The sequence below is a fragment of the Cheilinus undulatus genome, linkage group 2 (assembly GCF_018320785.1).
Source record: "Cheilinus undulatus linkage group 2, ASM1832078v1, whole genome shotgun sequence".
Lineage (NCBI taxonomy): Eukaryota > Metazoa > Chordata > Actinopteri > Labriformes > Labridae > Cheilinus > Cheilinus undulatus.
Window position 1 is genome coordinate 2,684,373 of NC_054866.1, and position 17,778 is coordinate 2,702,150.

The following is a 17,778-nucleotide window of genomic DNA, read 5'->3' on the forward strand; positions in this document are numbered from 1 at the left end:
CTCTGCACAAGCGTAAACCTAAAGACACATGCAACAGGGCACTAATAATAGTTAGTGAGGTCATCTATCTGCTCTATTGCTATGATTTTTGTTCACATTCTGTTGTTTCATCTCTTTTGTTTGGAACATTATTTTACATCTCTGGTCCCAGCTCATACTGATGTGTTCTGATGTCATTCCAGTTCTTACTGTGGTTCATCGGATAGATCATCTGATAGCTAGGTTAATTACAGTGCTGTACCAGCTTTTAAAAAGCTGACTTTATCACCCAGACCTGATTACTGCCACGCCTGTTGAATCCAGAAATCCCATAAATAGAATCTGTCTGACAAAATGAAGTAGGCTAAAAGATCTCAAAAATATCATGGTGCCATCATCTAAAGAATAACAGATGAGAAACAAGGTCACTGACATCTATCAGTCTGGAAAGGGTTACAAAGAAATTCCTAAGGCTTTGGGACTCCAGCCATCCAGAATGAGAGCCATTAGCCACAAATTGAGAAAACTTGTAACAGTGGTGAACCTTCCCAGGAGTGAACAGCCTACCAAAATGACTCCAAGAGTGCATCAACGACTCATTCAGGAGGTCCCAGAAGAACCCAGAACCACTAAGGTCGGAGTTCATGATTCAATAAGAGAGAGACTGGGTGAAAATAGCATCATGGGAGAGTTCTGAGGCCAAAACCACTGCTGACAAAAAAAGGAACACAAAGGCTCATCTCACATTTGACTGAAAACATCCTGATGATCCCCAAGACTTGTGGAGAAATATTCTGTGGACTGACCAGAGAAAAGTGTGACTTTCTGGAAGTTGTGTGCCCCGTTCCATCTGGAGTAAAACTAACACAGCATTTGATAGAAAGAACATCATGCCAACAGTCAAACATGGTGGTGGCAGAGTGATGCTGCTTTTCTGCTTTACGACCTAGACCTCCAGCTGTGATTGATGGAATTCTGCTCTCTACCAGAAAATCCTGAAGGACAATGTCAGCCATCTGTCCATGACCTCAAGCTAAAGAGCACTAGAATACTGAATACTGAATAAGTAAAATCATCATTTAAAAACTGTTTTTTCTTATTTACAAGATTTACCTTCTTCTACAATTAAAACTTCAATGATCTGAAAAGTTAAAGTGTGACAAACACACAAAAAACATAAGAAATCAGGATTTTTTTGTTACTTTTGCATGAAGACAAAGCCCTTTGTAAACTTTTGCCTCTAAAGCTGCTATGTAAATGAAAGCATTTATTCTTCAGATTACCCATAATGCCTTTCAATCACACATGCACTATCAAAGTATAAGAGAGGCGACCTGTCTTCTTTGTCGTCCCGCCTTCATTCAACCACATGATGGCAGCGCAGACAACATCTTTACAAACAGTAGGATTATTTTCTAATCAGGATGATCCATCAAACTATTTAGACTCGTTATTTTAATCAATTGTACCCTCGTGAGGTTCCTCATGAGGACGTATTGATTTATGGATCATTTCATGGGACAAGAAGAGGCTCAGCTCGATCAAACAGCCGCCTAAAAACACTGAAGATCCTGTCATGAGCCAGAAATCTGCAGGCGCATGTGTAAGTGTGCAAATAAAAATAATTCTCCCTACAGTGTGTAGCTAACTTCTGTCCTCTCGGTGGGAGTTTCAGTCACAGGGTAAAAAGAGTGCCTGTGCAGCCGTAGATGCCAAATGACAGCAAAACAAAGAGAACAGACGAGATCAGAGAGGGGATAAAGATAGTCGGGGGTAAAGACAAGGTAAGAGAACGTTTGAGAAGGGGGAAAGAGGTGGAATAAAATCAGGAGAGAAACAGATCAGAGAAGGAAACAGCGACAGAGCGAAGAGAGAGAAGTGCTGCGGGAGTCAGGACATCAGAGCTGGGAGCCGCCGTCAGAGCTGTCAGAAGTTTTAGCCTCACCTCTACGTCTGTGTGCCTTTCATCAAGAATCAGTCTCATTACGCTGGTATTAAGCACATTCCTGCTCCCAGAGGAAATGGAAAGAGAGAGAGAGAGAGAGAGAGTCCCTCTGCTTTTAAGCCTTTTAGCACTGGAGGTCTGATGGGAGAAGAAGCCAAGATTTAAATTTACATTTAAAAGACCCTCCACTTCTGATTATGTAACTATATTTGCTCTTAAAAGCATAAATCCACCTTTGGATATGATGGATTGTAGATTTATGCCTCTGTATCCACAGTTTTTCTGACTTTCATTTAAAAATACCCAGAGTACCTTTCAACCTGATGTTTGCTATTTTAAAGAGCAGAACATTTGCAGCTCATGATTTGCATTTTCTCTGCAGTGTTAAGTTTTGAATTAAACTGATATACTTAGAAAAACATACTGAGCTCTATTTTGACGGCGTAAAGCGTGCCGTTCAGAGAGCATGGTGGAAAGTGATTTGGAGCGTGTCGTCTACATTTAACAAGCTAGACTGTGCAAATCCAAGCACAAACCCAGACCTGAGAGGATGGATTATGGGCCTCGATTATACATAGGTGTGTTTTTCAGTCTAACATCACTCAAACCAGACAGCCAGTCCCCATTCCCTTTAAGAGCAGAGTGCACCTGCTGACAGGTACGTTGGTATTATTGTAGTGGATTTTATTTTTCATTCTCAAGGGGTTTGCTGACAAGAAGCTGTTTTTCTAGGGATGCAGGATATCCAATATATCTGTCTTTAGAAAATTAAGCTCAGCATTAGTTAATGCAGGACATGATGGTCATATGTCCAGACGTGATCAGCTGACGGCCAGCTGATCCCAATTTTTTCCCTCCCAGCTCCCACAGCCAATCACAGCTCATTCTCTCAACACAGTGATGTATTTCAATATGATGTACTTCTCACTAATCCCTACGTGCATAAATGCTGATGCACCACACTGCTGCTGCTGCTGGCAGAGTTTAACCTCCTCCACCCCAGCCTCCTCCTTTATTGCACCCTCATATTCAGATTCATGCTACTATGGATTGCTTTTGAAGGTAAAACTGTGAATCCATTTTGCAATAAAATGGTAAAATGTGTGACTAGAGTGTTCCTGACTGAATTGATTTTAGCCGATGTTGATGTCTAATGAAGCTCATAACTGAAACTTAAGTCCTTAAAACACAGAGAGAGACACAGTGGGAGCACACAACTCCATATGGATATGCAGACTCTACAAGGTGGAGAAGAACAAGTGCTGGAAAAGTGTTGTTTTACCAAAGCTTTGGCTCGATAAGGCTTACACTCAAACAGTGCAGAGAGTGCCTCAGAGGCTACTCCAGAGCTGTTTGCTGTCTGTGCAGCACATGTGCATAGGTGCACGGGTTCACTGCCAAGCAGTCCAGTAAGAATGTAACGGTGGGGCAAATCAGTCTATGGCAGAGTGCCATAGTCTAAATCACAGGTGTCAAACTCGAGGCCCAGGGGCCAAATCTGGCCCATGGAACAGTTAAATCCGGCCCGCAAGATGATCTCATATTTCTGTTGTAACTGTCCCATCAGTCTGAGGCCTGCAGATTTCCTCAAGTATAAAAATGTGAACTGTAATCTGAAAAAGTAAGGAGTAAAAATATTTAGATAAGAAGTCAGAAATGTGGGAAAATAAATTAATGTGTGTTTTAATTTCATATTGTCAACTTGGCATTTCACAATCAGGACTCAAACTTAGGATTTTGAATTTTAATTTCAAACTTTGAGCATTTCAACTTATAATTTTGACTTCTTATATAATATTTTGAGGTATAAGATTCGTAATTCTAATTTTTAAGTGATATTTTGACCTTTTCAACCAATTATTTTGTATTTTACCTCATATTTTCAACTCCAAACTTTGACTTCATAATCCCATAGTCTGACCTTTTAGACTCACAATTTAAAAATTTGAATCATACTTTGACTTTTAATTTCATGATGACAAATTTTTATGTCATATTTTGACCTTTCAAACTCACGATTTTAACTTCTTTCTAATATATTTGCCATTAAAAAAAAACATTATTTTTAAATTTAAATTTCATGTTTGACCTTTTTGAACTGATAAATTTACTTTTCTCAGATTGTGAGCCTTTAAACTGATCTTTATAACTTTTTAAATGTCAAAATTGTTTATCATCAGTGCTGAGATTTTTTTTTTCATATTTTATCACTGGGTGAAGCAGGGTTGACAGTTTATGGTTAAAAAGGAGACCCTGTTAGGCCCTCAGGATAGTCCTGAATCCAGAATCTGGCCTCTGCTGTGATTGAGTTTGAGACCCCTGGTCTAGGTCATTGGTTGTTCGGTCTGGCGCCCAGGACCCTCCACCACATCCTTAAAAGGGACATATTATGCAAAAATCCCTTTCAGGCTTTTTTTAAAAACAAAAATATGTGCCCCTGGCCTGTCCACAATCCCCCCAAGAATCAGAAAAATCCATTTCCTCCCCCTCTCTCTTTCTCCACCTTTCAGAAAATGTGTGCTGAAACAAGCTGTTCTCTGATTTTCCCCTCATGACCTCATCTGGGGAGTTGTTGGTGTTCCCTCCCCTCTTAGAAGAAAGTTTCACCCTCCTCTACCACCCACATCCATGAAGCCACATCCATTTCCTGAGAGGGGCGGAGTCAGACAGCTCATTAACATTTAAAGCCACAGACACAGAAACAGCTCGTTCTGAGCAGGGCTGAAACAGAGGGGTTTTTAGACATACAAAAATCCTAAAAAATAAAATATGGGTAAAATATGTACCCTTTAATGGCAAAATACAACCCAAAGTTCCTACATTTTGTAAACATATTTAAGTTTTTTTAAGGAGAAATGATGCAGCATGGATTAGGAATTGAATAAAAGATGTAATGAGAACAAAGCGGCTGAGACACTGTCTTTCAAAATAAAAGCACATCATAGGTTTATTACCTCATATTTTTTCCAGGCACACTTTAGCGACCCACTGAAAATGGCATCAGGACCCACTCTGGGTCCCGTCCCCCCAGTTGGGAGTCAGTGGTCTAGGTAATTGATGGGAAACAGGCAAAAATGTTCGTATATGCTGATACTTAAAATTCCCTTTTTAAGAACATGCTGTTACCAATATTGTATCAATAATATTTTACATTCCCATCTTTTTTAAATGTTATTAATTCATATGTATATTTTGTTCAAGCCTGTAGCGAGTCAATGGAAGCTTTCACACCTACAATGTAATTTTGCCATGCAAAAGGGCAGCCAAAATGTTTTCAGGCCATGGTTAAATCTTCCAAAGTCCTGTTCCCAGCAAGCACACATCGGAAAAATCCAAATGTTTTTCCTTCTTTTCACCTGTGGTAGAAGAGTTTTGAGGCTGACAAAGATGTGTCAGAACGTATTTTTCTTTTTCATACTAATGCTTGTCTCTAGCCAGTGCTTAATCATTTTAGTCTTTAATCTTATATTATGCAGCCTGGTAAAAGATGGAGACAGGCAGCAGGCAGTCTGACACATGTCCATGTGAGTGTAAATGTGCTTTCCGCACAGCTGGAGCTGTTTCCAAACTAAAGGGACTTCATTCTATTGACACATTTAACAACAAGGTCTCCTCTTACCTCAGACATCCGGCTCATCCCTGCTCTGGGTGTGTAAATGTGTTTCACTGGGATTAGTTACTAACAGCCACTTCACAAAGCGTCCACCATCAGTGAGTGAATATGGAGAGATTGGATAGGAATAATCCTAGAAAAAGCACTTAGAGTGGCAGGAGTGCTAAATAAGTTCAAGGCCATTTACCTTTGGCTTCAATAAGAGCTCTGACTGCAGGTCGTCACTGAAGATGTATTCTAAATGCACAGTGTGAATATGCATATTATAGTGTAGTTAACTTGGCATCTGAATGTCTAAATGGATATAAATACAGAACATAACAGGGTGTGAGTGTGCATGTACCTGCAGGATACAGCTGGTGATGTCTGAGGCGATCTTGGCGTGCGGCGTGTCCTCTGTGTTTTCACCCTGAGGTGTAAGGTTATGCTCCAGACACGACTCCCACAGCCCCACCAGCGCCCTGCTGTGCTGCTCGATGGAGCCTGTCTCCCTTATGGCCGTGGTGATCCGCGTGATGCAAATTTCCACCACTGCCTGGTCATTGTCATTGGTCAGATAGTCCTGTCAGAGAGTGGACAGTAAGAGGATGCAAAATTATGCTAACAATGACATACCAAGGACAAATACATACATTATGCAAATAAAGATGAATAATTAAGCAGCACTGTCACATTTGGATAAACAGAATATATTACTACATTTGTACAATGCATTTAGAGTGACTTATGTCCTATTTTTTTTTTTTTTGCATATTTAGCATACTGAAATGTTTCAGATCATCAAACATTTTCAAATATTAGACAAAGATAACAAGTAAATATGAAATGCAGTTTTTAAAATGATGTTTTTAAGTATTAAGGTGGAAAAGCCAACCAGTACTCCCTAAATGTGTGTGAAAAGGCATTGGCCCTCCTTGATAAATTGTGAAATGACTGTGACTGACCACATTTTTTAAGCTGAGTTCAGTTTCACTAGCCACACCCAGGTCTGTCAAGAACAGACGATGAACAAAGTCAGGGTTAAAAAGACATTTCTTTGGCATTGGGACTCCAGCCAACCATGGTGAGAGCCATTATCCACAAATGAAAAAAAAGTTAGAGTTGTGGTGTCAACAACTCATCCTGCCCCCCCCCCAACCCCATTGGAATAAGAAATATAGAAAAAGGATGGCTAGATGAACCGCCATGTCCTTTAAAAGCATGTTAATGACAACATAATTTGTGGTCACTTGGTAATCAAATACACAAAATGCATTGTTAGTCTAAAACCTAAACATGGCCGATGTGTGCTGATTCTTCCAGTCTAGACACGTCTACCTACCGGTGAGCAGGAGATGGTCTTGATCTGGTCCAGAGCCTGGGACAGGCAGTCTTTGATCTCGGTGTCCTCCAGAGAAAACAGATCCCCTGCCCTGGACAGATCCCTCTGGCCCAGCACTCGGCTGAACAGTTGGTGCATCCTTGTCCTGGTTTGGGACTCCCTTCAGACCAGACTGGTTTGAGATCCCTTATCGGAACATAAATTCATCCCTGACATCAGGAACTATGAAAACAAACTTTCTGAAAACCTCTTGTTAGGGGACCATTTAGAGATTTTTCAGAGTCCTCTGTGTTGTAACTGTTGACTAAAAAGGTAACCCATATTAAATCACCTTTCAGGCATTATTTAAGGTATCTTTGGTCCTTTGAACTCTAATAAAAGTTAAAATATCCACTAGTAGAAGCAGAGGAAAGACCATATTTGTTAAGAAACATGAATTGTTTTAATAATGGTCCCAATCCTCTTCTGTACAGTCCAGGATCAGCTTAGTTGGACGACTGAGGACGAGTTTGGCCCACAGCTTTTCTGGGTCTGCCGGTGGCCTGTTACCATGGAGACAAGGCATATTCTGGAGAAGGCAGACTTTCTACGGTGGAGTCCTAACGGAGAGATAGACAGAGAGAGAATTAGATCACCTGGAGAGAATACCTGGCATCATTATTTAGTAGACAAAATCACACTTTTAAAACATAACAGAGCTGTAGAGACGGAGGAAATCCATCATGAGCCAGAAATAGACTCATGAGGTTTATCAAAGGGGTTTATAATGGCCTTAAGACAAATTCATGAAACTCTGACACACACAAAAAAAAAAGCTACAGGAAAAAGTAAATGTAAGTCAAACTAATCAGAGGAGTGACCATTATTCAGCGTTGGTTAGTAACATGACCAGTAGAGACAGTAGTGCAAATACATTTATCAGAGTCCAAGCTGAGGACTGGGCACTCAGACCTGTGATTATATTAGTCCTGTTATCTGTGCTGATGAACGCTGGACCATTTTCTGACAAGTTCATGGGAGCGTTGTCAGAGATCATTTTAGAAACTATCCTGTGTGACGGGGGGGGTAAAGCTCGTTTGGAGGCAGGAACATTTTAACTCCGCGTTGTCGGTGTTTTGAGCTGTTAGACAGAGATAAGCCTCCGTAGTTGTGGAGAAGTGGATCATGTTTGTCCGCTGCTGGGCCGTCTTCTCTCTGGCATGTACGACTCTGGCAGGGAGTTTTCAGCAAAATGCTTGCGCCCAGGTAGATCACGTATTCTGGGTTAAGTGTCTTTATGAAAGTTTTAAATCCTGGCTTTTCAGCAACACTGGGCTCATGTCTTTAGCGGCGTGTTGTGTCACTGCTGCCGTTATCTCGAAGTCATCCTGTGGCATATTTTAACGAATACTGTGTGAGTTCGACCTCTTCCTTTTTAAAGCTGAACCCTGCAAGATGACAGACCCAGCACTGTCTCTCGTAGTCCGTCTGTGAACGCAGATAACTAGCCGTTAACTTGCCACGCTGCTCTGTTTACCCTTAGTGTTTACCTCCTGATACAAAAACGCGCATGTGCAGAGGAGCGTTTTCTGAATGGGCGGGGGAGCGAGCTCTCTGCTGTGAGAGATGCGTTCCTTCGCTCCAAAGTCACTCTCTCAGCACACCCCCACAGGTCAGCTAGGCCTCAGGCCAGATGTATAGATAATAGCTGCTGAGTTGGCTTTAGCTATGTATGGCATGGTACTTATGAAAAACAGTTTTGAAACTAAATGTGAAAATTTGGACAAACACTGACAAGGAGAAGTGGCCTGTCAAACTTCCATAACATTTCAACATTTGTCATTAATTTTGAGCACATTTAACATATTCACATTTGTTTTCTTATCAATAGTGAATGAAGTTGAATTTCTGACTCTGTTCCCACTTCTCCGTCTCTGTCCTCATCCTCGTAAATATTTCTACACTTTCTCCTCTACTGTTTACCTCTCTACAGTACCAGTGAGACTTGGTTAATATGTGCTGATGTGAACTACACAACATTTTGGTAATGAATGACACATCTCTAACAAACGTACAGACCTACAAACAAACAGCCGCCCACTCCCACATGCATGCATGGGAATGTGGCTCTAGTCTGCAGTGTTTGCTTAATCTGTGCAGCCTCAGTGACACTGATCACTCAGCCAGTGTGTTTTCTACATCCAAATGGGTTCAAATTTAACTTGTGACCTGTGCCTTTTAAAAGTCAAAGGCAATATTTACTTGAACAATCCTGTAGTTTTTGGACTGGATCCAGAAAGTGTCTAAATAAAGTATAAATAACAGTAGAGTTAATGGCTCCTAATAGCTGCAGTTAATCCTGTGGTTCAATGAGAGTGACAGTAAGTGTTATGAATGGAGTCTGAGTTGTGGGAATACAAACGCCCATGTTAATCATTATTGATGTTTCTGTGAAGCTCAATCAAACATTAAAGCAGAGACTCTATGAGGGGCACCAGTTATATCTATGTAGAACTGTCCCCACTACCTTCAAACTGTCTGTTTTTAAATTAAAATCCACATGTGCACGTTCCTGTGCCTGTGACACTCCCCACAGCAGCCGCCAGCTCGTCTGCCGCCTCCTTTAGAGGATGAATGGCTAAGCGTATGTATCTGTGTCATTGTCTGCTCTTTTCTCTCTACAATCAGACGTCAACTCGTCCTCGCAGCGCTCCTCTGAAGCCACTCTGGAGCCGGCCCAAGCTAGACCAAAGTACGGCTCAAAGCGGAGCACTTGGGAGACCGTTATCTTTCCTGCCAAGCCGGTGACTGCCATGGAAACACGCCCATTGCCGGGATACCACATCAGGAATTCTTATTGGTCTGAGCCAGGCTGTTGGGACCAAAAAACAAAACTATAAACACAGAGAGAGGCAATCAATCTCTCAGACACAAACACCGTTTATCCTGGTCGAATGACGCAACAATCAGAGATATTTATATGCATTGCTGGAGGGCGATCAGTCACCAATATTACATAACCATAGTCTTTTATTCAGCACACCTTGCCAATGTAATGTAGGCTAATCCAACTGCTGTGCAGTAAATCTCCCTCTATTAAAAGTTACAGAGTTTGTAAATAAGATGTTTCAAAAGTACTTGATAACGTGGGGCTGGATCTACATTGTGATTGACGATAGAGCACCACACCAGGAATGTTTACAGCCAAACCAGCCCTGCAGAAGGTCTACCTGCTAAATGGTATGTCATCATGATCTTTGAATTTAGGGTTGTGACCAAATGAGGGAGAAAAGCAGCTAAAAATGGCACTATCCCCTGCTGGTTTGGTTTGTAATGTTATTTGGTTCAGCCTGTACTGAGCAGCATAGCAGTTGGTTGCAATTAATTAAGAGGGGTGTTTAGTTGTTTTTTAACTGCAAGTCGGTGTTGGTGCTTTATGTTGTGCATTCATTGCATCAATTTATATCAGTGGTTCTCAACTTATTCAGCCCGTGACCCCCAAAATAAAGGTGCAAGAGACAGGGACCCCCACTGTACCTGAAGGTAGTTGAACAGCCACGCACAATTCAGAACAGTCATGTGCAGACAAGGCTGTCCATAATGGGAGACCATGGAGGTCAGCAGAACCGTGGTCCATCTTAAAGTTAAGCTGTGATACCCATATTTTATATTTTACCTGAAAAATTACTGCTCAGAAAATAAACTAATAGCTTTTTAGCTTGTGTGTAAAAAGCTTTTGGAAAATTGTAATTCCTTTTTGTCAAAAAAAAAAAAAAAAAAAAAGAAAATGGTTTAAGAATAGCTAAATGGGTTAATAATAGCAAAAAATGGAGGAAAGGGTGGTGAAGTCGGATTTCAAAAGTAGCAGAAATGGGTTAGAAATGGCAAAAAATAGATAAAAATGGCAAAAACTGATTAAAATTGCAAAAATGGGCATAAATGTTGGTAAAAATGAGTTAAGTGCTATAAATTGGCAAAAATGGGTGGAAATTTGGTGAAATGGGATGGAAAATTTAAATAAACTTGCAGAAAAAGGGCTAACTGAGAAAATTGGGCATTTCAAATGGTGAAATGTGGTTAAAATGGGAAAAAATGGGCGTAAAAAGGGTTTAATAGAGGCAATAATTGGTAAACAGAGGCAACATCAAGCTTCAGTGGCAAGAATTGGTCTAAAAGTGGCAAAACAGGCAGAAAAAAGTGGTGGAAGAGTTCAAAACTGACCAAAATAGGTGTTAAATGGCAAAAATGTTTTAAAATTGGTGGGAATAAATGATGAAGGGAGTAAAAAATGTGGCAAAATTGGTGTTAAGTGGTGACAGTGTAATGTAAAAAATGTTCTTAGTTTTATTACGGGCATCTGGAGACCCCCTTTCAGTGTCTCACAACCTCAAAGGGGATCCGACCTCAAGGTTGAGAACCACCGATTCATATGATGGATGCAGCCAACTTTTTAGATAAAAATAATGCCTCACGCACACAAGATTCAGTGGTAAATAAAGCTTTTAGAGTGTCAGACTGGTTCTAAAGACTCAGCAGTCCAACCGACAAGTGACCAGATGAGGTAGGCTGAGCAACTTGTGGGCTGAGTATGTACTATTTCGCAATCACTATTGTACTTTTGTAAAAGTCACAACACATGGCATGCAGTGCTAGTCATGTGACCTGAAGCATGCCGTGCTGCCACTTCTGTGTTTATTGCAAACCCAAACTGTACGTTTCCAGGTTTCTAAGATTAATTCACAGCAGTCTGTCAGATCATCAGTAATCACAGAACTGAGGACTTTACTTGCATGTTCAGGCTGCAGATGATGCTGCTGCCATGACATGCTGCCTCCATTACAAGAGGCACATCCTAAGCAAGTGTATTCCTGCCATCAACAGCACCTCATCCCTGTGCTCATTACAGCATAGACATGCTTCTGATTGGTTACTTTAGCTGCAGGTGCGTGCTGCCATTTGAGAGCCAGTCACAGCTGAAGACAGAGAACTTCCAATCAATTACCGGTAAGTTCCACATACACCAGCTATGCCGCGTTCCTCAGCCTTATAAAGGTGAATTAAAATATGATGTAAAAATCAAGGACATACCCTCAGACCTCAGAGGGTTAAACTCACTGGGCTGGTCATGTAGACTGACTGACTGACGAATGATGACGTTTGAATAACACAGAAACAAGAAACAAATTTATAGATAAAGTTTTATAGAAATGTGTCGCTCCTCCTTTCTCTCTCCTGTTTTCCTCATCCTTGTAAGAGTCACCGTCGAAAAGCTGGAATAATTTATTTTTACTGAAAAAGATTTCAATTTAAATCAAGGAACAAAAACCAAGTTTAATGTCTGTTTTTCCGATATGATTCATCTGTGGCATTTATCTTGAATAAGCGTGTTTCTCTGTGCGATGTGAACACCAGATCACGGATATGATCAAAGATCCTGGAGTCCATGTAGAGGCAGTCAGAGAGCTGCAGACACTCAGAGGGTAGATAAAGGGATGTAAAGAAACAAAGACAGACAACAGAGAGAAAAAGAATGATCAGGAGGAGGAGAGGAGTGACAGTTGGACGCATTCACACTCGGAGAGAGAGAGAGAGAGAGAGTCAGACGGGCTGACAGACTCTGAGAAGCTGAGGTGGATCATGTTTCTCTGTCCTGAATTCCCTGTGAAACCTGCAGACAACTCTCATACTGAGCTGCCTTTATTCTGCCTGAACGCTTCGCACAGTAACACACCTGAGCATGCAGTGACACACACATCTCCTCTTCTCTCTTTACTGACGAGCTGATGTTCGTTTACTGCTCTGACTGTGTCACTGAGCCTCCGTCTGCGTGTAAGAGCAGAGCGAAAAACGGGCCTGAGGAATGTCACTTCTTAAACAATCAGCTAGTTACTATTAATCACCCAGCTACGGCTCAGCAAGCTCAGGAATGTGGCCTTTAAACACAGACTCACACTAGGGCTGGGCAAAAAGTCTATTCTAAAGAAAAAGCACATGGTTGGCACACTGACCAGAATTATAAACTTAGTACTGAATCTAAATGATCTTTTGTCATTTTTTAAATGGACATGAACCAATTGTTAAAATCAGGACCTAAACTATTTTTTTTTTACATACAACCATACAACTTTTCCAAAAAAGTTGGGGCACGGTGCAAAATGTAAATATAAAAGAAACAGATCATTGTCACATCTTATAAACCCAAACTGTATTCACAATAGAACATAAACAACACATGAGATGTTAAAACTTACACATTTTACCATTTCATGAAAAACAATAGCTCATTTTGAATTTTATGACAACAACACATCTTAAAAAAGCAGGGACGGGGCAATAGAAGGCTGGAAAAGTAAATGGCAACAATGGAAAAAGAGCATTTTGCAACTAATTAGGTTAAATAGGCAGCATGCTGGAAGCATGATCGAGTATAAAAGATAATTTTAGCGAGGCAAAGTGCAGGAGTGCAGATGAGCAGGTTCACCAATCTGCTAAAAAAGTAGGGCTGGGCAATTGATTGAAGATTAGCTAGATTAAATCGCAACATGGCATGCTGCAATTTTCAAATCACAGAAGTTGCAATATTTCTTTAAAATACAACTTTGTTAAATCAATTTTTTGCAGCGGCAGAGATTTTATGCACATTATAGAAACATTCAAGTGTCAATTTTTTTTACAATTGTTGACAAAAATCCTCCTTTTATTGTTTTATGTATGTTTTTCTTAGTTAAAATGAGTGACATAAAAACGATAATGCCCCTAAACAAAGCAAATGGCATCACATTTGCAATACAAGCAAAAATAGTGAGTTCATTCTATCTAAAACTACTGAAGCCTAGCATTACTTAAGGAAAGTCATACCTCAGCTGCGATCAGCTGGTAGCTAGCCTCACCTCCCCCACCCCAGCCACCTCCCTTATAGCTTAAAGCTTGTTGTACCCTCATATTCAGATTCATGCTACTATGGATTAAATGCTTTGGAAATACTTTCATTGTTTTCAATACACATGGTCTTATTGATGGATTAGTCCAAAAATAATCCCATATTAAATCAAAATCACAATATTTCGTAAAAAAAATAATCACAATTAGATTATTTTTGTAAATTGTTCAGCCCTACTAAAAAGTGTGTCTAAAATGGGTCAATTTCAGAAAACTGTTCCTCAGTGTGAAACTGTTAAGACTTTGAATATCCTGGGATATTCACAAGAGAATCCAGGGCCAAATTCATTCAATATCTGACATTTAACATGTATTATTACACTCCTGTAAGATTAAATAGCATGGGATTGCTCAAAGAAGGTTTGTGTTGAAAGTGTAAAACAGAATGTGGCTCCTATATCCATGCTTTGTGGAAATGCCGAATGGTTTCCCATTTTGGAATTGTGTTTTGGCTCTTATGGAGCATTGTTGAGAATGTTATTTACCCAGATCACCACAGTTATGTCTCCTCAGAGTTAAACAGTTGTACAGTTAATACTAGGGTTCTGGAAAGAGACAAAAAATCTGAAGCTGAAAATGTGGAAAGAAGGCATGTTGGCAATAGCTGCATGTGGAAAGGTGCTTGGCAGGAGTGTGATGAGACACGTATCTCATGAGACGAGACAAGATTTGGGCCCACAAGACACGAGATGAGATGGGATTTGACACTTTTTTAAATTTTGGAAAAAAACAATACATGGGTGGATAATATGTCCTTTAAAAAACTGAAAGCCATAACTGCAACGCATTCAGGTCTAGTCAAAAACGTCTGAACCAAGTATTTAAAAGGCTATCAATGCTTCCAAAGAGTATGTCTTGTCTAACTCTGACTCAAACTGTACATTTTAATGCTCTTCAAATCAAACCTTTCATTTTAACAGTCTACCACATTTTTATTTTACTACACTATGCTCTCATCGCTACAATTACAATAATCATATTTAATATTTAATTATATATAATAAAAGCATTTAGATTATTTTAAAAGTACTTTAAGCACTGTTTACAACAGACTGAATTAAAAAGAGCTGCATTATTGAACTCAAACTATTTCTTACCCTCTTTGAAGACATCCATATTTAAAACACTCAAAAGAAATATTTCAACTAGGGATGGCACGATTACCCGTTTTCACGATTAATTGCGGTATTAAATTTTACGATTAGTTAATCGTAACATTTCCTAAATACTGTCAATTTCCAGAAAAGATTATGCCGGGAACCATATTGGTACGACAGCGCAACTCGCCCTGAACGAAAACAAGTTACACAACATCCGCGTCACTGCCTCGTGTTGCTACGTGCAGTTGCAGGCGGAGGTGTGTCACTGTCCCAAACAAGCTACAGCATGGAAGAGGAAGAGCTGTTCCCGCCGAATAAACGGCTGAAGTCATGGAAAGAACGGATCATGGAAAGAAGAAGCCATATGAGAACAGGACTCAGACGTCGCTGTCTTCTTAGAGCCAAAGCTCATTTAAAATGGACTGAAGCTACAAGGATAACTGTTCTGTGGTCAGATGAATCAAAATTTGAAATCTTTTTAGGAAACTATAGATACTGTGTCCTGTGGACTGAAGAGAAGAAAGAGCATCCAGCTTGTTCTCCTGGCTCAGTTCTAAAGCCTGTATCTCTGATGGTATGGGGTTGCATTAGTGTCTATGGGCAGCATACACATCAGTAAAGGGACTGTCATCATCATTTCAGCAAAACGATGCTAAACCACACCACATCCATCACAACAGCATGGCTTCACAGGAGAAGAGTCGGGCCCTGAAATGGTCTGCCTGCATCTAGACCTTTCACCAACAGAAAAGATTTGGTGCATCTAAGGAGTAAACTCCAGCAAAGAAGACCCAGAAACTAGAATCCTACAGCAGACAAGAATGGGACAACATTCCCCTTCTAAAACTCCAGCAATTGGTGTTCTCACCTCCCAGACGTTTACAGACTGTTGTTAAAAGAAGCAGGGATGCTAAACAATGGTAAACATGGCCCTGTCCCTACTTTTTTGAGATGTGCTGCTGCCATCAAATTCAAATGAGTTCATATTTTTCATGACATAGTGAAATGTTTCAGTTTCAACATCTGATATGTTGTTTCAGTTCTATTGTGAATAAAATATGGATTAAGAGATTTGCAAATCCCAATTTTTTTGGAACAGGGGTTGCATCCATGGTAGCAGGATGGACTCCATCGTCTGCATAGAGCACGGACAAATGTTACTGGTTGATGGTGTGAGTGGTTGCCTCCTCTATCTTCTGGCCAGTTTTATAAAATAAACTGGTGCATCTTAAAAACCGAGTATATTGCCCAGCCCTAACACGCACATACTTTCTTTTTCATGTTGATATTTTCTTCATACTTCTATTTTGACATTAATATTTGTGTGACAATCAGCTGCATGTTAAGCTCCAGCAGGCACCCACATGCTGCAGGAGATCTGTGTGAGTGGGCCACTGGGTGAGGGGTGACAGGGGTGTGCACGCTGCTGGGGGGGGGGGCTATGTGAGGACAATGTGACCGAAGGGCCTCACTCTTTTTCCTCCACCACTGCTATTACTGTCTTCACTCAGCGCTCTGAGAGAGAGAGGAAACACTGGCTCTTTTGTATGACCTATAAGACAGACCACCCCCCCCCTGCTCACTCGGCCCTATCCTTCTCTGTAATGTGCACCTGCTCAGCCTCCAAGACACCACACAAATACTTTACAGAGGCTGAAAGGAAGACAAGGAAAGGGACTACAGGAAAAGGTCTGCTCTGAGTCTCACACACAGAGACAGACATGAATGAAATATTCCTCCTCTTATTCTTCTTTCTCTCTTTTTGCTGCTCTCAACAGAAGTTCCCAGTCGGTTTCTTGCGTCCTCTCTCTTTCAGTCTTTATTTATGCACATAATTATTATGTGGATTTGAGAGCAGGGCAAAAAGGAGGAGGAGGAGGGGGGTTGGAGTAGTGGCAGGCTCCACTCATTTGGAAAGCTGCTATTCAAAAAAGTGTTTGAAGTTTCTTCATCTCACACCATTAGGACAAAGATAAATCTCCCCAGCTGGTGACAGTTCAGGACTGCTGGAGCTGCAGGGTTTGGTACCGGATGAGTTTTCATCCTTTGATGTTCAAACTACGTTATGAAGATGAAATATTTTCTTTGGTAGAGCTTTAAAATGCATGTAAACAGGTTCAGACCGCTGAAACTCAGACTAAGAGTTGGTATTGGGGACAGATAGGTGCAGCTGGAAAACAGGAAGTGATGGTATGCACTTCCTGTGTCAGTGGCACCCAGGTCTCAGCATTGATCGGCTTGTGTGAATCCGATTGTCTAATGAGTGGGACACTAAGGTCTTAAATCCATGTGTGTCACACTAGGATTGGGCGATTTTCATTTGTTTGATATTGTTAGACCCTCCCAAACTTTCATTTTAAACTGAGTAGTTCCATTTAGAGACGTCTGTTTCCTGCTGTAACACGTAAAAATGAACCAGACTAGGTTACAACCTAGTTTATGGCTGACCACAACGAAATGGGATGCCTGTTGTAATGCTGGACAGGGGAGCGGAGTAGCTCCGCCCACTTCCCCAAACAAGATAGCCACAGCGCTTTAGACAGAGCATTAACCTGACACACCAGACGGACCGTTTTGTGTCTAGATTGCATGAATATATTTCACATTCTGGGAAAACTCCAACAGAAAAGGTTTGGGAAGGGCAGGACTTTTTCAAAAATTCTTGGAAGGTGATTGGAGGAATGTTTTGTCTGTCACATTCATGATGGGCCAATCAGAGCGACAACATAAAATGATGTTGTGCACGTGCTCTTCTTGAGCTGGCTACCGCTGCTGTAGATTGTTAATGGCGGAGCTTCTCGTGAATAAAACTGATGCCTACGGCGGTCAGGAGACGTGCATAAACATCTTCTCTGCCATGACAAGCTTTTGGTGAGGTTCTATGCTCTTGTTGTAAAGAGAA

The 17,778-nt window shown here is 40.8% G+C and overlaps 1 protein-coding gene across 1 annotated transcript in view; it reads right to left on the bottom strand.

The window, feature by feature from the left end:
• The window catches only part of veph1 (ventricular zone expressed PH domain-containing 1), a 177,176-nt gene extending 170,180 nt beyond the window's left edge, over positions 1 to 6,996 (bottom strand). Inside the window, exons 1-2 of the mRNA XM_041812953.1 lie at positions 6,859 to 6,996; positions 5,881 to 6,099 (exon numbers count right to left, since the gene is read on the bottom strand). Of these exons, the coding sequence (XP_041668887.1) occupies positions 5,881 to 6,099; positions 6,859 to 6,996 (357 nt within the window). The remainder of the gene's footprint in view (positions 1 to 5,880; positions 6,100 to 6,858) is intronic.
• Positions 6,997 to 17,778: the final 10,782 nt, after the last annotated feature.